The following is a 23,396-nucleotide window of genomic DNA, read 5'->3' as shown; positions in this document are numbered from 1 at the left end:
AGTCGGCACTAGAAAAGCTTGAAGCGTATCTAGCAGAATAGTGATAAAGGAGGATTATTTTACTAAAAATATAGTAAACGTGTCAGGCAACATTTTACAGGGAGTTGAACAAACTGGACCTCATTCTCCGCTTCGAACCCTAAATGACCATACAACTTAAAATCTAAATCATCATATATAGAGCATAAAGACAGGTTTATTAAAAAAGAAAAATTAATGAATTATAAGTGTAATAGAGTATTACATCCCCACTCCATTACAGGCTGTTGTATCCACCTCCCTCATAGTTCATATTGATTTCTAGAACTGGATCTGAAGCAGGTCAAATCAATTTTCAAACTCTGATGACCCTGGATATGACGTCCAGGATCTCGAGAGGGGCACGGCCATACCCAGCTTTCAATATCTCAGCCCTCTGAAGAAGTGGCAGCACATGCTGAGGGGTCATGTTTATGCCTCCCTGACTGGCTAGGATCCCACAGGATCAGATACTGTGAACCCATCAGCGTCGTCCTCCTAGCCCCTGGTAGCATAACTGCCTTGCTTCAGTGTACCACTCCAACACAACATTATTACATTATTGTAGTGTACAACTGTAAGCCTCTCAATGGCACTCTTTACACTAACTTGAGCAGCACTCCTTCATACACGGCAAACTTATACTTATAGGGCCTGATTCAGCACAGATCGCAAATGCGATCGCAGCTGCTTAATCGCATGTAATGAATCTGCGAAAATATGCTAATATCTGCGACTGCTCAGCCAGCATAGAAACGGTCACTACTGCCTTCTCACATCCGTAATACCTCGCAGTCCTGTGTACACATCGTTAACATCGGAGAACATCGGCCTCTCATGCACACTTACAGCAGATCTGATCTGTCTCAGAAATTGCTGGTCTCGTCGCACACAGTGAGTACTCAAGCTGCGTAGGCAATTGCAGTGGCTAATTTATGCACGCCCATGCAACAGCGTTCAAATGGACAGACACGCCTGCGTTTCTCCAACCACTCTCCCGTTACCACCCCTAAACTGTCATGGCCTGTCACTCACTCTGCAATGGATTCTTCAGTGCATCCGTAATCGCAGTGCGATCGCCAGGCACGCGCAGTGCGGTGCGTGTGCTGTACGCAACAATTGGCCGATCTGCTTACGCGGTTGCAATTGGGATATGTGCTGAATCAGGCCCATAGGTAGCCAAAAAAATGGAAACACCTGAGTAAATGAAGAACAAGAGCTTCCACACAATTAAACTAACATCATCCAAACATTGTGAGGATCATGTATAAAAATGCTGCACTGGCTGCAAAATAAGACCTCATTGACTTTGAATGAATCGAGCAAATAGTATAAACAATTGACTGCTGGGCAGGGATTGAAGGTAATGGTCAGATCTTTCTTCACCAGATTGTAGACAGTTGGAGTGCACATTTGGCATCACTCTAGGTTTTATGTTTTTTTTTTAGTTTTTACCAGTGAAGTGTTGATAGTTTAGTTGTTTTGCATGAAGCTATTTCCAGGCATGGTTTGGGTGCATTCCCTTAGAACAAAAGGCCATTGCTAATCACTACTGAATGTTGCAGCATTTATTTGCTGATGGCAGCAGTGTTTTCCAGAATTACATTGTCCCCATACATTGAGTTTGTGTGGTCTTTCAGTGGTATAATAAGCATGTTACTGGTGTTATTCAGTGTTCTTAGTCACCAAATCTAAACCCAATTCAGCACTTATGTTAAATTTTGGAACAACGCTTCAGACACATTTTCTGCCAGCAGTTAGTTGAGTGACTTTGGTTCTGAATTTCTCTTTGCTTTCCGCACATGGTGGCCCAGTGCACAGTTATTTCGTAATATTTGGGGATCTTTTTTTGAGGTTTTATCTGCAGTATGAAAAGTTGAAAACAGGTGGGATTTCCTTAGGGTATGAAAAGAATTGTTCTTAGTCATTTTTGGCACTGATCAATATTTAGCAGCGTTTAACTTACAGCTCTGTTAATGGTTTGCAGTTGCTTAATTTATTCTGTTTGACAGTTATACGAAAGGGTGAGGGCAAACTATGATGATTGCATGCATATATGTAAATTAAGCAATACATTCTGTAGAATAAAAGTCTTATTGAAATAGCTATCCAGCAGCCTTCACAGTCTCTTGATCTCACATTTTTTTTCTCCATCATGAAACCAGTGTAACTTAAATTATAATATAATTGCTTCATACACCTCTTGTTGTATTATGATTAAATACTTAACCATGTAATTGCAGTAGAAAAGACTGAATGGGATACAAATGTCCTACTCCTTGCTGTCTCAAATGTTGGCACAATCTGCATGTCCCATTAACAGCAATGAATATATCACAGCAACTGTAAGTTATGTGCATGTCATTAATCTTTAGTAAGACCAAAATTTCCTTTCTGGCATTTCATTAGACTTAACTGGTAATATTCCAGATAGAAAATTGTTAATTTTTCTTTAAATCACTGGGGGATAGATACTTAAACACTCCCTCATCTCATAGCTGCGTAGATCACACTACATGTGGAAGCTATTGTTTTTTTGTTTTGTTTTTTCAATCTGCAATGAAATGCTGTTGTTTTAAAAGTTTTAGTGAACTGTGTATATCGGGGATGGTCAACTTTTAATACTTAATGTTACCGAAGGGCATCAGTCATGACAGTCAGCAGAAGCTTATGAGCAAAATCTTGTCTCTTTATTTAGAATTTTGAGTGTAAGTTTGCTTGGAGGTAAAGAACCATTCATAAGCTTGGGTACGCTCCCAACTTAGGCAATATCGTTTTCACATTTTACCAATAGCAACATCGACCTATATTGTTTTACAATATATGATTGTGTCAGTCTCCTGAAATCATTCACTTTTCTTATGCTACATTTAGGAATGTTTGTCACACATAGAATGGATGCATTTCTACCCCTATCCATCAGGACGAGACAAATTCTAGAAATCCAGTATCTCACATGTATCTCTCATGCACAATGCACCGTAGTAGATATAGAAAGAGAACCAACGCTCACCTTGGGGAAAGGGTACAGGGGGAGAGGGGGAATTGGACGATAGAAAATAGGATAAAACTTATGAGGGCAAAATACTTTTATTTCAAATTAATTTTCTATCATCCGATTCCCCCTCTGCCCCTGTACCCTTATCCCAAAGTGAACGCTAGTTCTCTTTCTAGATCTACTACTTGTTACCAGTGGGTTGGGTAGCCCATATATTTCCAGCAGCCCACCCTCACCCCCCCCCCATTTACCATTGCCCCATCCCCCTCCTGTGGTTTAAAGATCTATTGATTTAGCGCAGTCCCCATTCCTATACAACGAATCACCATAGCCAGAAACTACAGGGTTATGGACAGGGTTATGTCTCTCTGCTGCATCTTGGAAAGGAAGAAAAAGAAAAAAAGCATAGAGAGACTGTGATGCAAGCCCTCACATCATCAGCAATTCAGTATATGACTGCCTTAATGTTGCTGGCGGAAAATGCTATATCAATTAGTTGTGATAATATGTAAAGACAAAAAGGCAACCCAATAGATGCGTAAGCTATTGAAATATTCTAATTTTTTCTCTCTTTTTTCTAAAAATACATAAGTCTTATAAATGTGCACTATGATCTCATAAACTTGATGTATAGCAATATACTTAAACATTTTAGGTTAGTCAAGATAAAGTGCAAAACTGGTTTTGGTTCATTTTTTAATAATTGACTTAATAGCAGGCATGGTTATTAAGGAATAGTTTAATATAAAAATATAAATATTGGAACAAGAGAAAATGACAAAACCCCCGTGCTTTGCTCAGACTCTAGGCAATGGCCAACTAAAATGTTCTAAGACACTTTCGCACACTCCAAAAGTTAATTATGCGGAAACAGAGCTCTATCATGAGCTGTTATATTTAAGATTTCTGTGCAAGTAATCTATTAAACAATAGCTCTGGAAAACTAAAACTGTATTTGTAAGGATTCAATAAATTATCTGCTTAAGAAAAAGAAACATTAATTTACCTTTCACCTAGTATAAAATCATGATGATTTCAGCTGTAAAATGCAATCACTTAAAATGTGCATATTTGTCTTTAATTTAGAAATACAGGGTGAATACAATTATTTATTATAAAATGTTTGCATTGTAAATATGTCAGTAAAAAAAAAGTGAGTCGCCATTTTCTATTATTAGCCTGACGTGCTTTACTTTTGGTATTTTAATACACAATCTAATTTCTTAATTGAACATGAAAACTTTAAAATGCAAAAGGTATCACACTAAAGTTTGTCGGTAGTATTCCACCAAGTTAGTCATGGAAAAGAGTTTGTGAAACAAAACAATGACAGTTCCTTCAATGTCTTATAGATATAAAGTGGTTCTTAATTTCACATTGCTGCAGGGCCAGATTGATAATGCAGCGGATGGAAGTATCAGTGTGTTTTCATCAACAAGTAGATATTAGGAACTGCTTTGGGGCTCATTTACATCTGGATGCAGGGCAATTTTATGGCACGCCTCTCAGATGTAGCTGTACACGTCCACTTTGTTAAAGCAACACCTATGAGCGTTGTGGCAATCTACCTGAAATACTTTCGCAAAAGTAGGCAAGTATGCCCCGTGTGCAGGGCCAGATTAACAATGGGGCGGATGGAGCTACAGCTCCAGGACTCACATAAAAATAGGCCCATCATCATAAGTAATAAAATTTTATTGCTAGTTTCCTCTCAATTATGCAATTTTTCTGTTTCTATGTATTTAGGGGTTGATAGTATAGACTGGGGGTGTACCATATTTACCAGCTTTGCAGAACTCCTTCCCGGGAGCAGCCCGGAGAGGAGATTCTGCAAACATCTTCAGGGGGCGGGCCGGACTGTAGTCTTCATGTAGACTTCAATGACGCTGTTCGCCATGACCCGTGGATTCCTAGAAAAATCTCTCCATCTTGACCACTTCACTGGGAAGTGGGCGGGATGCGGTAGATATGCCTACACTTTCGGTGGTGCGGAGGTATACCCAAAAAATCGTGAGCCTCCTGTGACTTCCGGGAGTGTAGGTAAGTATGAGGTGTCCACACCCATGTGCCTGTAGCCACAGCCATACAGCACTGGTCACAGCTCCTCCCCTTCTCAATATAGGCCCTTGAACATTTTCAGCCCGGGCCCATATGGCCATTAAACTGGCCCTACCTTGCTGACGACATCAAAAAATTCAACCAGCGGGACAGTCTGCTAAAAAAAAAATCTATATAATTAAGAGTAATAGCAAATAAATTAATGTTAATAAGTAAAATAACAGAAAAAAAAAAGCAAACAGCTGACGCTGAGCTAGTGTCATTACTTCCACTGACAATCTGTAGCCTCTATATTGGGGTAATTTCCAATCCCCAGACAAGAGATAAATACAAAAAATAGAAGCGCCGATTGTTCAGACAAATTTATTTAAAATACACTTTAAATTTCTGTTCAATAAAATATTATTGCCGGACGGCACAATGCAAATCATCTAGTCCCCTAGATTGTAAGCTCCTAGGAGCAGGGTCCTCCTCCCCACTGTCTCATAGCCTTCTTCTCTAGCACTTCTATGACAGCCTTCACCTTCCCAGCTGTATTGTATATGGAGAATTGTGTTGCTAATTGTTACTTGTGCTCTGTTTATAAATTGGTTACTGTATTGTAATGTAATGTTCTGTGTACCCTTTACTGTATGTACGGCGCTGCGGACCTCTTGTGGCGCCCTATGAATAAAATGTAATAATAATCTAGTCCACATATAACATGAGAATGTGATCACATAGGTAATGCACAATTAGAATATGCAGCTTAACCTAGATGTTATTATTTAATTAATACGGACAGATATAATCACTCAATAAAATAGATGAGTTGAACTCTGGCGCACACACCGTATCAGCCCAATCCCGCTCCCAAAATCCTGCCCAATCAAGTAAAACAATACTATATTACAATAATAAGGAGAGGATCACAAAGGCAATGCACACAGATGAATCTAACAGGTGGATGTTAGCAACCAAAAAATGGTACAAAACCAAGGGAATGATTCCAAAAATCAGTCAGAGCGACTCCTTCATCTTTTCATAATGACTCCATGTTGTAGAAAATGGATATGCAAAATAATGAGCATAAACACAAAATGTGAAGTACTGATAAATAAAATAAATGTCCCCCTGTGTTGATGGTGGAAATGGTGCCGTTTCGATCCTGTTCTGGATCTTTATCAAGGTCTAAATGTAAATTTACACCTTGATAAAGATCCAAACAGGATCGAAACGGCGTTGGTGCTGTGACTAGTGGGCACTGGGCATACATAAAGGACTATTATAGAGACCTGGACTTGCTTTGGAGGTATGCAGTGTTTCCCGTTCGGATTTAAGTCCGGACCTTACTTCCTGTAATATGTTACTAGTGCATATTATCCATTTTTTTTTTCTATTTTGGATCCTGGACTCTATGTTTGAAGTTTTACTAAAAGACTTTTTAATATAGATTTTTTCATGTTTTATTTGGCAATAAAATATTGGTTTTTTTAAATCTCCGTGTGTGACATATGACAAAGTGTTTACAAGTATAAAGAAACCTTGATGTGTGGATCCCAACCATCTGAGATGTGAGTTGGGGTACGCCTCATATTGTTTTCTTTGTGCGATTCAAAATTCTACCTTGTAGGATGCAGCAAAGTCTTTTATTTGAGCTTCAGCCCTTTTTTTTTTTTTTTTTTTTCTCGTGTGACTCTTTGTGTGATTTGAAGTGGTGAATTCCTTCCAAAGAAATCATTATGTGTTTTGCCGTCGAACCACTCACGTGAGTTTTCGGTACGCTAACATTTTGGAAGATATTGGTGGCGAGCCCCTTTCCCTTCTGTTTATCGGGGACTATATAAGCACCATTTCCACCATCAACACAGGGGGACATATTTATTTTATCAGTATTTCACATTTTGTGTTTTTTCTCATTCTTTTGCATATCTATTTTCTACAACATGGAGTCATTTTGAAAAGAGAGGAAGGAGTCGCTCTGAATGATTTTTGGAAACATTCCCTTGGTTTTGGACCATTTTTTGGTTTGCTGACATCCACCTGTTAGATTCATCTGTGTGTATCGCCTTTGATCCTCTCATTATTGTAATATAGATATATTATTCATATCACTAATCCTTTCAAATAACGATGTTCAAATGGTATGTAGTTATGTGACCGGCGGGTGCAAAGCCGCCGATCACAATTTCGACAGCAGAATGCTGGCTAGGGATTTATGACAGGTGTTGAGCTATCGGCGCCTGTCATAATCCTGACGCCGGAATCCAGGACGACGCGAGCCCGAGTGAGGTGAGTACGGGGCGCCCGTCCTGTTAGCCGCGGGAGGGGGGGTTAGGTTTAGGGCACCCCCCCAGGAGGGTTAGGCTAGGTGAAGGGGGTGTTAGGGTTAGGGACCCCCCCCCGGGAGTGTTGGGTTTAGGGTGCGGGGAGAGGGGGTTAGGATTAGGCACCGCTGGGGGGAGGTTAGGGTTAGGCACCCCTAAAGGAGGGATAGGGTTAGGGTACTTACCTCACGCTGTCGGAATTTCCATCTGTCCTGCTCACAGTGTCGGCATTACAATCCTATTCCATTTAAATAGCCTTCTATCACGTGTGTGTGTGTGTGTGTGTATATATATATATATATATATATATATATATATCATGCAATTACACAATTCTATATATCTGTATATTTGCACAATTAGTATAATTAAAAATCCTATATTATACAGGCAATTTTGACTATCACTTCTGAAAGCAAGCAGTAATTAGTTTCCAAATAAGATATTTAGTTAGGTTATAACCATAGCAATACACAGTCCAGCAACAAACAATGGGGGGAATTCAATTCAGCGCCATTATGAATAGCCGCGGGAGGGAGCTCCCGCAGCTATTCAATTCAATGCGCTCTTTGCCTGATCGGGAAGCAGGTAAGTCAGAGAATGCCAGTTCTCGCGACTTAACCTGGGTGTTAAGGCGCGGTAACCGGCGTTCTCTGACTAAAGTGCCGGGCGCGCAGCTGTTAGCACCATGTTAAGCCGGCTAACAGCTGCGTGCCCGGCACTTTTGTCGGATTTCTCCTCACATCCCCAGGGGGGTGCAAGAAGAAATCCTTTGCCCGCCCAAACAGAGCGTTGTATAGAAAAGCTGCGGGAGCTCTCTCCCGCAGCTATTCTACATCGCACTGAATTGAATTCCCCCCAATGTTATTATATAGCCCTTTTTCTTAACAACAGGCAGATTCAACTTTTGCCAGGTGGTGGTTAGCTTTTAGTTTTAATCAGCTCTTAATTAGAGTGTGGCAGAAAGTAACAGAGTTCCGCAATATTGTATTTCAGATGTTGTTATTATGTAGCAAGTTTCCTGTTACATTTGTTTTCAAGTCAACTTACTCCCCTTTAGTATACCTTCTGAGGAAGCCGCTGATGTGAGAATAGGCCGGGAAACGCGTTAAGGAATACCACCTCATATGACTGGAGTCGCAAGCCGGAGCATTGTCCTACATAGTGGTGGTCTGCACATAGATCGTTTGGATACTCTCTGGATATAGCTGCATACTGGGGATGCTGCCAGCAACTGGGAGGAGAAAATTGTGATTTTGCACAGACACACGAAGGACTGGATTATTGGATCCTAAACTGCTCATTGAATCTACACGCTGGGAATGGATCACTAAAGGGGAGTAAAGCTGGGTACACACGGAAAGATTTTCTGTCCAACCATCCAACTAGTTGATTGGTTGGAATGAAAATCTGGTAAGGTATGAAAGCAAATGACAATCAGCAATTTGCTCCCAAACGACGGAAAATGAACAAAAACTGTTGTTTGAACAAATTGTTTAGATCAAACATTTAACAAACTTGTCTGACGACCATTTTCATCTGTTTTCTGGCATTTAGGAGCAAATTGCTGATCATCAGTTACTCCCATACGTTACCAGATTTTCGTTCCAACCAATCAACTAGTTGGATGGTTGGACAGAAAATCTTTAGGTGTGTACCCAGCTTAAGTTGACTTGAAAACTAACGTAACAAGTAACTTGCTACATAATAACAACATCTGAAATACAATATTGCTGAACTTTCTGTTACTTTCTGCCATACTCTAATTAAGAGCTGATTAAAACTAAAAGCTAACCACCGCCTGGCAAAAGTTGAATCTGCCTGTAGTTAAGAAAAAGGGCTATATAATAACAATACCTAACATTGTTTGTTGCTGGACTGTGTGCTGCTGTGGTTATAACCTAACTAAAGATCTTATTTGGAAACTAATTACTGCTTGCTGTCGGAAGTGACAGTCAAAAGGATTTTTAATTATACTAATTGTGCAAATATACAGATATATATATATATATATATATATATATATATAGATCCGTGTAATTGCATATATATGTGATATAAGGCTATTTGAACATCGTTATTTGAAAGGAATAGCGATATGAATAATATGTTTGTCCGTATCAATTAAATAATATCTAGGTTAAGCTGTATAACCTATGTGATCACATTCTCATGTTATATGTGGACTAGATGATTTGCATTGTGCTGGCTGGCAATTATATTTTATTGAATAGACATGTAAAGTGTATTTTAAATAAATAAGTAAAACGAACGCATGAATACAAACAAGCATAAAAGCAGATGTGCCTATGAGATGAACAATATGCAAAGTACTCATACAAATTTGTTGTAGGACATATATGGTAGACTGATATGAGAGATTACAATCTAGGGGGAGGCGGAGGGATTAATGAGAGAAAGTATGTGCCTAAAAATGAAAGTTATGGGGGGCATCCACTATAAGATCTGATATCGTTTGTCAGTCGTGTGATGTGCCTGCACTGAACGAGCAGACATTCAGTGCAGGGTCATCCATCATCTGGAAACATGCTGAGTGTGACGATAACGTCAGGTTGACCAGCATGTTTGCACGATGATAGATGTCTAAAAGACCAAATTTTCAAACGATGTTCGAACGATTTTATCGTTATCGTACAATTGTTCAACTTTATCGTCTAGTGGATACCCCCCTTTATACAAAATAGAGATCATAAGTGTTTAGAGTGGCAGATAAGTTTTTGCATCTGAATTGAATGTTCGATATGTGTTTGTTTTTTGGGTTTGTTTTTTTTACTGTGTAATATCTAGTGCTCAACAATACAAAGGTGTAAATGACAGGTGTAACACTACTAGATTTTGAATCACCCTTTGTGAGTGACAGGAGAAGCCTTTAAGCTATGACAATTTTCCAGAGACTGACTTTTATTGTAAATAATGAAGCAATATCACTGGGAATGACTACCATCGTTTAGTCTAGGCAGGGTACACCTCTTGTCCTGGCTAATTTTCTGTCATCAATCTTATCATAACAGATCAGGGTTAGTAAGGATCGCCTTGATGTAAAAAATATTCTACAAAGCTTCAGTGTGGCCTTCACATTTCTGTATGGCAGGAACTTCTCTGTGCAGTGTTTATTGCTCTGGTTTTTTTCTTTGTACTTATTTCAAAATAAAGCAATGCATTTATAGATCAGTACTATTTACTGTATCAAGGTTTTATAACCGTTAACTGTTTTATTAAAAGAAATACCCATCAATTATTAATTAAAAAAAACCTTTTTTAATGCATTAAGCAGTTTTCCTTTTTACTCTGTCAGTGCATTTTTTTTTATTCGAAACTGAGCTATAGTCGATCATGGTGTACATTATGATCCATCACACAACACTGTCATAAGGTTTTTTAAAAATTATATTTAATAAGCTGTGATTTTTAAATTACAGTATGCAAAATCTAGCAATAGTAATAGTTGCAGATACTACCAGTATAAATGTGTTGTGATGCTTTGTAACAGCAAAATATAGCTTTCATATAAAACATAAAAGCTGGACCATTTTTTTTACTACTGTCAAATCAATTGGTATACCTGATTAATTGGTATGATTTAACTCCAATTACTTTAGACAACCTACCCATCTGGTATGTGAAAGGACAAACTGAGTTAGGGATGGAGGTAAATCCCATTCAGTCCTCAGTATTGGTTCCCTAGTATAGGTCCAAATACCCAGTGGTAGCCCATTTTTTTTAGTTCTCAGTCTTTTATCATAGCTCCCTGTTACCAGAGTTCCTTAACATAGTTACCTTCTGCAGTTTTTGTTCCCTAGGAAAGCTCTTCTTCCGCAATATTAGTTCTCGAGCATAGCATCCGGTCTCTAGTATTAGTCCCTTAGCAGAACTGCCTATGCCTAGTAATATTAGTCCTGTAGCATAGCATCCGTTCTCTAGTATTAGTCCCTTAGCAGAACTGGCTATGCCTAATAATATTAGTCCTGTAGTATAGCTTTCGGTCTCTAGTATTAGTCCCTTAGCAGAACTGGCTATGCCTAGTAATATTAGTCCTGTAGCATAGTTTCCGGTCTCTAGTATTAGTCCCTTAGCAGAACTGGCTATGCTCAGCGCCCAGGCCCCTGAGTTAGGCATTATAGTGAACTCTGTGGAAAGGTGGTGTCAAATTAAACAGATACCAGTTGTAGAATGCACTGTTTGTCTAAGCCTTCATGTGCACACTGAGTATCATGAGTTTCTGTGACATCTTTCACTCGCAGGGGAATCCATTCTTTATACCGACAGTCGGGATGGCGGTGCTTAGAATGACGGTGCCGTCATCCTGACTGTAAGTACTGGAGTTTGGGGGAGGGTTGGCGTTAGGCACTAGTGGGAGGGTTAGACATTAAGAGGGGAGGGTTAAGTTTAGACAGGGCCTTAACGAGGGTGGTGCGACATGTGCCATGGCACAGGGCACCGCAGGGCAGGGGGCGCTGTTCGGGCCTGTCCATTTTATGTTTATAATAATTCTCACTTAGTTTCCTTTTCTTTTATCCCCAGCATCTCCTGGCTGCCCTTATCTGCTCCCTGGCCAACTCTCCCTCCATCTAGCCACCTACCCAAGCACCTTCAGTCACATGCTCTTTTATTTAACACACATATTTCAAAATACTGTCAAACCCGGCACTCAAACCTACCACCTCTTACTTGACAGGCAGACACCATACACATGGAGCTATCTGCTCCACAATTTCTGATAGCGGCCCATGAGGCCACACCCCTTTTCCGGGCACATGTCTTATGTTCATATTTGAAAAATAGGTTTATGGGGCGCCAATGCTCTTTCTGGCCCAGGGTACCAAAAAGTCTAGTTACAGCTTTGGGTTTAGGGTGTGGGACGGGGGAGTTTAGGTACTAGGGAGAGAGGGTTAGGAGTAGGGAGAAGGGGATGATTAGGAAACTGACCAACCCTGTCAGGATGCCAGCGTCGGGATTCTGACCTCCAGGCGGCATCCAGTACCCAATACCTAGCAGCAACTACCTGTATTTCAAAATGGAAATGCACGGATGGTGTCAAAACTCATTTGATCTTAGTAATACTAGATACACATTCTATACAACCTGTGCTTGTAATAGTGTTATGAATCCATTATTTGCAGTTTCTCAAAACCTCTGCCTAATAAAAAGCAGTTGAATTAATTCTGTGTACATTTCATTAATAGCTGACCATACACTTTTTTTTTTTATATCTATACTGGGGTTTGGGGGAGGGTTAGGGTTAGGCACTAGTGGGGGGGTTAGGCATTAAGGGGGGAGGGTAAGGTTTAGGGTGCGGGGAGGGGGAGGTTAGGTTTAGACACCAGGGAGGAAGGGTTATTATTATTATTATTTGCAGTTTCTCAAAACCTCTGCCTAATAAAAAGCAGTTAAATAATAATAATTATTATCTTTGATAGAATTTTAGAAGTCTGGAGTTGTATATTTTACTCCACTCCATATGTTGAGAAAAAAAGCATATCATTGCACTACAGTATATTAGAGATACTTTGCAGATTTTACATCTTATCTCACATTATCTTGTTACGTTAGCACACCTAGAAACACATCCACTAATGTAGTATTGGCAAACCATCTTGTCTAATTATTTAGTTGCTGTTTTGGACTAGTTACAATACCTTTTTTTTGTTGCATTGTTTATTTTATATCTTTGTATCACACAACGGCAAATTACACATATGCACATGTACAGTTCACCTTTTTTTTTATTAAACTTTATACCTTCACTATAGTTTGGAATGCAGATTTGAACATTTCATACATGACAACTATGTGACAATCATGGAATTTCTAGTGGCAGCTCCTCTTCCCCTTTCTTCTCTCTGTTAATGAGTTTACGCTCTCCTAGGGAGTTGAGTTTCACACCAGGCTTTTTAGGGGGTGAAATACAACTGCCAAATGTTTCTAAGCTGGTGCTTGATTGTTGCTTTATGCTCATCATGTGTTTGTCTTCTTTGCAGGTGGGAAGGCAAGGATGAAAATGAAGTGGGCCGCTGCAGTGAGACTGGAAAAATCCATGTGAAAGTTGATCACAAGTACTATAGACCAACTGAAGTAGTAAGTTGAATCTCCCCTACTGTCAGATAATTTAATCACTGCATGTGATTGCCAGTGTTTGGCCAGCTGTCCAAGGTCTAATTGCTCCCCTGCTACTAGTCTCTGATAGTGAGCTGTGTGCAATCTCACCCATATGACCCCAGTAAATTGGTAGTAGAGAAAATAAAGCAACATTTCAGGACTCACAAACCTGGGTCTTCGGAAGCATGTTTATGGATATCATTGATATAACAGAAATAAAAGATGCTCAAATGTACATATATAATACAATACACTAAATGTATATATTAGCCAAAACTACAGATACCCGGATCTTACACACACGTGTCATAACCAGTTATAGATGTGCTTACAGAAGTGTATGGAATATTTATTTTATTATTACCAGTTATTTATATAGTGCACACATATTTTGCAGCACTTTTGTAGAAAATATTTAGCCATTCACATCAGTCCCTGCCCTAGTGGGTCTTACAATGGGATGCGGTCAGAATCTTGACCGCTGGGATTCTGGAGGTCAGAAAGCCGATACCGGAGTCCTGATCAGAATACCGGCACCCCCATCCCTACTGCCGGGACCCCGAAGGTAAGTACTGGGGTTAGGGTCAGGTACTAGATTTAGGCTGCGGGGGAGGGGGGGATTTAGGTTTAGGGGATGGGGAGGAAGGGTTAGGTTTAGTAGCCACTAGGGGGGTAGGTTAGGTTTAGGCTGCGGGGAGGGAGGGTAAGGGGTTAGATTAGGAGTACTTACCGTTAGGCATCGGCATTGTGACCTGGTTGAGATGCCGGTATCGGGATTCTGACTGGCGGGATCCTGAGCGCTGGCATCCCGTACCCATCCCCTTACAATCTATGGGCCTGATTCAGAGTTGTACACAAACCTGATGGATCTGTAATGCCCATGTGCAGATCTCCTTCTGCAAGCTCATTCGCAGTGCCGCAGATGCCGTAGCCTGATTGACAGGCTTCGGCCGTTTGGTTGCGGCATCAGCCAGCGTCCCAGAAAACGGGCGTGTATGCAGCTTTACTGCTTCAGCTGCGTGAAAACACAGGCCATCCTGAGTAACCTGAGTGGTTATTCAGATGACCGTTGTTCATGGAGAGTGATCTGATACTGCATCTTCAGATGCAGCAGCAGGTCACAGAAGCTGGCAGGAGGCGTATATTTACACAAGATGCCTCCTATGACATTAGCATGTTGCACCGCTTCTGTGTACAAATCTAAGTCAGGCATTTTGTTTCTGCCACATACACACTAGTCTTCATTTTAGTCTTCCAATTAACCTACCAGTATATTTTTGGAGTGGAATATATTTAATTGTATAATGAATCCTCTGTTTTACATCATGCTTTATAAATATACCATCCCTCTTTGTGGAGTGTAGTAGTTACTTAATCGTAGTAGCAGCTAAAGTGTGTACATGTCCTTGTAGCAATAATGGTTTTGAAACTGTTGGGCATGAGATCCCGGCGGTCGGGATGCCGCTGGCCAGAATACAGACAGCGGCATCCCGACAGTCAGAATCCCGACACCCATAAAGAAAGCAGGTAAGAGTAACCCTTACCACCACCCCTAACCCTCCCTCCCCGATGCCTAACCCTAACCTCCCCCCCAGTGCCTAAACCTAACCTCCCCCTTCTTGCACCCTAAACCTAACACTCCCTCCCCGGTGCCTAAGCCTAACCTCCCCCTCTCTGCACCATAAAACAAACCCTTCCCCTAATGCCAAACCCTCCCCTTAACACCCGATACTTACCTTCGGGATGGCGGCGGTCAGGATTCTAGTGCTGGGATGCCGACGCTGTCGGGATTTCAGCGCCGGTATTTCGCTCGTTGGCATTCCGCATGCCGGGATGCTGACTACATCCCTTTTAAAATTAATTCCCTTAATTTTACATCTGATTATTAAAGTATACGCCAAAGTAGTTATTCCAGCTAGATACCGGAGGTTCCACTTCATAATGACCAACATTTTAGTCCCAAAGATATCCTTTGTCACAGTAAATATATGTCCCTTAGTTTATGCAATTTATTTATTTACAGTTTTTGCAAAGAAAAAAAAATTTGATTTTCTATTCTATTCCGCATAGACCTGTCTGTATCGTTGTGCAGTAGGAGCATACTGTAGATTTTCAATCATTGTTTATCACAATGATAGAAAATCTGTTATCGCTGTTATTTAAAAAGAAAATTCTGCCGGAGTCACTGAATGATACCAAGCTGCCTGGTGATACTGGCTGGCAGCAGTATGAATACTCTGCCCCCTTCACCAGTCAGTCCTGGCTCTAACTGCACATATGTGACATGGCTTTGGGCTGTTTGAGTTGCACTGCTACGACCATGTTAGCGTCTTTTGGCATAGTTGTGTCTGTGACTTTGTTAATGCTAGTATCATCTCTTCCTGTGGTGTACAGCCGTGCGTCCGAATGTGAAAGGGCTGGGATGCCCACTTTGCAGTCGAAACCATAGGAAGCACCTTCAGGATTTGCACCAGCCCATGCTAGGTGAAGAATCTCCCACAGAGTATGGCCTCCAATGTACGGTTAAGCATCTGAGTCCAAAACCACTCCTGCGGCACACCTGCAACACTCCCATAAGAAGGAATATTTTGGTACATTTGTTTAACAACCTCCCAGTCACCGCCCAAAAGAGCCCAATACCTTCCAGAGTCAGAGCGGCTCAATCACAAAAAATCACAAACAACGTGAACATCGGCATTCTATCCAACTCAGAATCCGGCCCTTTGTGTGATACCTTTAAGTACGTACTATAACATTCTATTATCTCAAAATTAAATGTAATGTTGACACAAAGCAGCAGATGTGAAATTTAGATTTATAAATAAAATATTGTTTTCTTAAGCTGGGTACACACCTTAAAGATGCATCTGCAGATGATGGTCGTTCATACACATTGAACAACATCATCTGGCCTCGGGTCCTGATTGCAGGGGGTTGCGTCCGCGACCCCCTCCCCGCGACCTCTGCTGCAAGTGTACGTCGGCTGACCGCCCATACGCACAGCACAATGCACAGATATAGCTGCCATTGGCTGTGCAGCACAGCCGACGCGATGTCTGTGAACGACGTCGTTAACCGACATATCGCTGGCACACACTGGCCAATGGGCACGCAATATATTGGCTGATCAGTTGATCGCCCAATATCTCTCCAGTTTGTACTCCGCTTCCTTTCAGCAAAAAAAAATTTAATAAAATGTTTATAAATAGTTTTTTAAAAAGTATCAAAAATAATATTTATACTGAAATTGGTATTAGAAAAAAAGCTTTATTTTAAATAAAGCATTTTTTTCTATTAATATACCTTGCAATTGCTATCCTGAGATCCTTTAGAGATAGGCTCCCATATGCTTTCGTAGATAGACCTAATCCATTTTCTCCCTTTAATAAACAGTCCCCAAAATTTTATATTTCCCTTGTAACTAACCAAGTATGTTCCTTTTACAGAATTAGTTCTTTTGCTTTCTTCATTGTGAGCTATTCTGCAAAATAGGAATGTGGTACTTCCCTGAAAAGTCAGGGCAACAACTTTAAATAAAGTGCACTATGGGAAAGCCCCAGAACACAACTGCCTCAGGCAAACATCAACATGTTCCCATGCTAGAAGCAGAATATACAAGCAATGTACATAGATTTCTCATAAGACTGTCTTAATCCAATCATCCCTCTGACTTCTTCCATTTCATAACACTTCAATTCATTTTTGGCTAGTGCTTGTGTGAGATCATTCATTTCAGTTTCAGAGTCTTATATAGCTTCTGATACCTTTTATGTGCGTACTATAAAATCCTGTTAACTTTAACTGAATATGTGATCTAACAAAAGAATGAGGAAGAAGAGTCCGTCCTGAAAATGTCATGTTAGCACAAAACCGCAAATGTGAATTTTAAATCCATAGATAAAATAGGTTGGTTTCCTCTTACTGACCATATAATACACAGTCAATATTTGTATGGGTAAGAGCTATTAAAGTACAGTATAATAATTAGAGATGTGTGCTGACCCCCGTGTTATGGTTTTGAATCCAGATTCACATTCGTGTTTTGCAAAACCAACCTGACGTGTTTTGCTTTTGGATCTGTCTTTTATATTTTTAATGAAAAAAACAGTTAAAATTACGTCTTTTTGAGATGTTAGCATGCAATCCAAAACCTGAGTTCGGTTTTTACATCAGAGTTCCGAACCGCAGGAAGATTCAAACTTGGACTCTGTTCTATTCAGTACCCCAAAGTGATTCTGAACACTGACTCTGTTCTACTCTGAACCCCTAAATTTGGTTATTGTAGGTTCTTTAAGAACCGGACCCGCACATCTCTAATAATAATCAACATAAATTGCATTACCACTAAAATTATTTCACTTCTTGCTACAGTTTGTATTTAAACTTACACTGTGGTGGTTTCTATAAAGTTTAATAGGCGAGATACAGCCAAGTCCATTCTTGTGACCAGGGGCCGTGTTGTTTAGCCTCTTGATTACTGCACATACATTCCAATGGGAAAATGTCTGTTCATGATGTAGAGTACTATAGTGTTGCTGCATTAGTCTGTGACTTTTTTTTTCCCAATAGTAGATACTTATGTATCATAGGCATATTTATAATGGGTACACATGGGCAGGGCCACATGGGCCTGGAGCTGAAAATGACCAAAGGCCTTTTATGAGAAGCAGAGGAGGTGTGACCAGTGCTGTGTGGGTGTGGCAAGTGACATGTGGGCGTGTACACCCCTATAATCTCAGCCCAAATGTCTCCCTAATATGTAAAAGAAAAAAAATGCTTCATTTTGTGAGGTAAATAGAAATACAAGTTTACTATTTATGATTTATGGTTGACCGTGTGGACAGCAGATGGCCAGACAACATCATGTTTTCATGACAATGGGCCTATTTTTATGTGGAGGCCTGGAGCTGTAGCTCCATCTGCCCCATTGTTAATCTGGCCCTGCACACGGGGCATACTTGCCTACTTTTGCGAAAGCATTTCAGGTAGATTGTTAAAGCAACACCTATGAGCGTTGTGGCAAAGTGGACGTGTACAGCTACATCTGAGAGGCGTGCCATAAAATTGCCCTGCATCCAGATGTAAATGAGCCCCAAATCAGTTCCTAATATCTACTTGTTGACGAAAACACACTGATACTTCTCATTGTGCCTTATAACCAATGCAGGGAAATTATACTAATAATCCAATTTCAATGTATATATCTATATACATTATATAACAGCTATATAATATGGGTAAGGTGCAGTCAGGGAGATTGCTGCTATTTCAGGGAGTCTCTCTGACAATCGGGGACAGTTGGCAAGTATGACACGGGGCCCTGGGGGTGCCCACACCGCACCCCCAGGGCTGCACCCATAGCATACTTACCTTGAGCCGGCAAACTGGTCTCTCCGCCATCTTCCCAGTGGCATCTTCGGGAAGATTGTGCCGTGCAGTGAAAGCAAAGACACTGGCACTGTGGACTTTGCTCTCTTGTGCACATGTGCTATCTTCCCAAATATCACTGAGACGATTGCGCCATGGAGGAGGAGTGACCCGCTTGTCAGCACAAGGTAAGATGTGGGGCTTTGGGGGACGCCGCTGTGTCATTGAAAGACTGCATATATTTATCCATAATTAGGGATTTTCCGAGTCATTTCCGTAACATTACATTTAGGGCACACTTAAACAACGACAGCCAATACAACATACACATTTTTTTTCCTCTAATTTCACGTATGAGAAATGCATTGCAAGATGTCCTTAGCACAGTATTTTTCTATTTTGCAGCGTAAAATTTGGACTCTTCAAAGTTCTGACATTTTTTTAATATTCCATTTTGGTTAACTTGTTCTTTGATTGCTAACTGCTTTATGTCTATAAAGTATGTTTACTGTTAAGTATGGCACTGTTCAGGCCAAATGTAGTGAGAAGACTAGCCTTGAGAAAGAAAAGTTAACGATTAGTGGGGTTTAAAATTGGCAGTACAATGTTTTTGTGGGTTTTGTTTAAAAAACAAAGAAAAGCTAATGCAGCAAGTCATAACCTGTCGCAGTGTAATATAGAACGTAGTGATCTTTCAAACAATCACTTTCTGAATTTGTCTACTTCATTTTACCAACATTCAATGCTTTACATTGCATCTCAAAATGACTTAAGGGGCCTATCCATTAGCAGATAAATTTGAACGATGAGCGATTTATCATTCAGTTGTTCAATTTATCTGCTAATGGATAGGCTCTGAACGATCAAAATGCGCACTCCCGCTGGCTGACAAATTTTGTCTTTTATCTATCCAACATGTTGGTCAATTATCGCTGACCGATATTAGAAATATCTGTCAGTATAAACTGCAAACTACCAACAATGGAAGATAATTTATTCACTGCACACCCAGGAGGAGGCTCCGGATTCGTCCTTCCCTGGAGAGCAGAAAGAAGCAGCAGCCATAGAGCGCCGGGGGACAACGCAGCTTTGCTAAAAGGTAAGTAGTGCAGTGTGGGTTGTTTATGTTGTGGGGGTTTGTTTATAGTGCGGTGGCGGGGGTAGGCAGTGCGGCGGTCAGGGCCGCCATCAGGAGTTCCGGGCCCGTTCAACTGTTCACAGACCCCCCCTCCTTACCTTTCTGACATGTTCGCCTGGGGGTCCGCAGCCTCCCGCGTCCACTTTGCCCGCCGCTGCTGCTGCCGCCGCCGTGCATGTGGCTGGCTGTGGGAAGCAGGCAGAGTGGATGCTCCCGGCTGCTCTGTGCTGCTAGCAGCCGGGAGCATCTTCTCTGCCTGCCTTCCACAGCCAGCCACATACACACCAAGCCTGTGAGAGGGGGGAAATAGTAGTGGGCGCGGGTGCCTGTTGGTAGGAGCGGACCCCCTAAATTTGGCAGGGGGTCCCTCATTGGGTGGGGGCTGCCTAAATGGGGGGCTAGGGGCACTATAGGGGCTCTAATGTGGGCACTGCAGGGGCATTGGGGGCTCTATAAGGGGCACTACAAGGGCCCTATGGGGGCTTTACAAAGGGAAATATGAGGGCTCTATAAGGGGCACTATGGAGGCTCTATAAGGGGCACTATGAAGCCTTCTTTAATGAATATTTAAACAATCATTAAAAAAAAAAATTCACTCCCAGAATGATGTCATGCAATATCCTTTGTCTTTTGCCAAAATCTGTCATGTACATGACCGATATCTTTCACTGCAGCCCCAGGAATTTTCAAAAGCTAAATCTTTTTGTCTTTCAGAAAGATCTGCTAATGGATAGGCCCCTTTACAATTATCAACTGGATAGAAAAGCTGCCCTTATATTATAGACCTGGAAATATATGTAGTAATTATCACATGACCTACTGTTGCTCCAAAACTTAGTTATCAGTGTTTGAAAATGTCTCCTTAAATGGATAAAGTTGATATGCCAGAAGGTAGACAAGTGGTACTATTTAGTGTTTATATTGATTTTGCTTTCAAAAGGATCACACTCAAAATATGTCAATGATAGATATATAAAATGAATATGTCCACACCTACTGTTAGATAAATATTGAGCTTGTTAGCATAAATGAGAAGGCACAAAGAAACAATAATGAATTCTTTGAGGATCCCATGATTGATACTAACATCAGAGACTGTCTTGACCCCTCCCCTGCTGAACAAGCCAGGTCTGTAGGCCCCTCTGTAGCGATTAATAGATTTAGTTGAGGAGGTAAAGACTCTGTTTAATGCCAAAATAAATAAGAATAGATATATTTTACCCTCCAGGAAAGTTGAAAGTACTGGAAAGTTGGAATACATAAATCAGAAGCAGAGTTCTTACATCTCAGGTCACTGCTGGTTTTCTGTTGATATTTATAACTCACCCTTCCCCTGAAGCAATACAAAAAGTGACCACATACTGAAAAAGGCTTGAAATAATAATTCCATTACATCTACAGAACGTTTGACAAAATCGCTGGCCTGTCGAGTAAGGTTAGCAGTATTGTTCATGTACAGCATCAGGAACAACAAAAGCAGCCAATAAAGATTAATCGTACACATATCTATAGTACTACAACCAAAAACCACTTAACTGTGTTGTAATATGAAGCGCTAAAAACAGACAATATGTACACACATGTAAAATTGTCAGCACAAGATTTTCAGTGTTTGAAAAATTTGCTAAGATAAAGAAAATACTTAATTCACTATTAAAGTAGATGGTTACTTGAAAAAGAGCCTAGACTGCGATGAGTGCAGTAACATTGCCATGTATTTAATTGCTGTGTATGTGAATAGCACATGGGGTGCGGCCTAGAGAGTAAACAATTAGCCTATCTCACTTATTGATTTCCATTTGGAAAGTAATGTGAAACCAGCACATGCCTTTAAAGCTCGTTTGCAGAAATCCATACATAACTACTTGTAAAATAAAAAAAACTATATGTATTATTTTATATTCATTTTCTTTGAACAAAACAAAGATATATTTACTATGCATAGTCCATTTTTGTTTATAAACATGTGTTTAGGAGAAGAGAATTAAGGCTTATATTGAGTGACATGCTGGATACCTTTTGTTTGTTCTTATCAGCAACCATCTGTAAAAGCTGGAACCTTTAATCTTATCCTGCAATCCCATTGATCTCCCATTATGTGTTAGTGTGTTTATTGGGTGGTATAAGAAAAAGGGTTTCAATTTTGGATTTGTAAATATAGATGTGTCAGGTATTAGCAGAAGCACAGATGAGTGTAAAGGTTCCGCATTTGATGGTAATTGTGCCAATACCTATTTTCACAACCATTTTTGGTAATTGCATCTAACAGGCTTGGGAGGTCTGCATTCAACTTATGTACAGAAGACTTGGACTTCAATTATTTGTTTGTTTTAAAGCATGTGTGTTCTGATATTTATTATTTTTATGGTGTCATCCTTTAATCCTTTATTGTCAACATTGGAGGAAAAAAAATAACTTGTTTTAGTGACACAAAATAAAGAAAGATTTTTAAAAAGAAAAAATTAAAGTAAGATACAAGGAATAAAGGATTCCTTTGCAACACGCCAAATATCCAAGCGTCATTTCTCTGGAGAAGGAATGATTTTTCAGGAGCCGTCAACTTGTCCAGACTGTTATAATTTAGGCAGCATAGGTGTAATTAATATAGCAAATGAGACGTCTAAAACAGCTGCGTCTGCAATTTTAGAATAGTATTCCACTTGTTCTGCTGCATACTTGGTAAAGAGCAGAATGTGAAGATTCTGCAGTATTTCAGTCCTGGTGGACATGTCTATGAAAAACCCATATATAATGAGCTGGAAAAATATTGGAATGGTTTACTGTAAAGAATAATCTGTGTTCTTGATTTTTCTATGTTTAATGTATTGTTTGTAGTACAAGGTCACTGTGGTAGCTTGTAGCTTAGCTTAGTAAACTGAGAGTCATATTGGGAAGGGTTGTGGCCTGGATAGGCATGGTGTAGGAGGCTGACTCTGCAGCTCTTTGGCCCGTATATCAAAGTTTATTCATTCTGCATTATATGCCCAGACCTCTGCACCCGGGGTATACAATCGGGAAACCGGCTGCCTTAATACCGAGAGCTGCCTTCCCGACTGTCATATCCCGGCGAGGGTGAAATGCCGGGCGTCTGCTCTGCACTCACCTCTCCACACTTCTTGAGTACTCTGGCCTGTCTGTCTCTGCTGGCTGTTGTGCTGTAGGTGCTGCTTGTCCTGCACAACAGCGTCTCCTAATCGCGGGTGCCATTTGGGATTTTGGCCTCGGCGGTTGCTGTGGCACCTGTCTTTGGCACTGATTACCAGATCCCTCAGGTCCGTGCTCTGCCTCAGTGTGGTGGTTGGTGACTGTATAAGGCATTACAAGGCTCTCTGGGTGCTTCCTTGGATCTGTGATTCCCATGCGCCATCTTAGATTTGCAGCTCTGCACCGCTGG

General features: G+C 40.6%; 1 protein-coding gene across 1 annotated transcript in view; it reads left to right on the top strand.

Annotated features, from left to right (window-relative positions):
* Nucleotides 1–23,396, top strand: part of GMDS (GDP-mannose 4,6-dehydratase) — a 718,047-nt gene that overhangs the window by 555,100 nt on the left and 139,551 nt on the right. Inside the window, exon 10 of the mRNA XM_088471799.1 lies at nt 13,380–13,476. Within this exon, the coding sequence (XP_088327925.1) occupies nt 13,380–13,476 (97 nt within the window). The remainder of the gene's footprint in view (nt 1–13,379; nt 13,477–23,396) is intronic.

Source organism: Taudactylus pleione, unplaced genomic scaffold (assembly GCF_031769625.1).
Source record: "Taudactylus pleione unplaced genomic scaffold, aTauple2 ptg000116l, whole genome shotgun sequence".
Taxonomy (NCBI): domain Eukaryota; kingdom Metazoa; phylum Chordata; class Amphibia; order Anura; family Myobatrachidae; genus Taudactylus; species Taudactylus pleione.
Note: the sequence above shows the minus strand (reverse complement) of the source record. Positions and strands in the feature narration are given on the sequence as shown.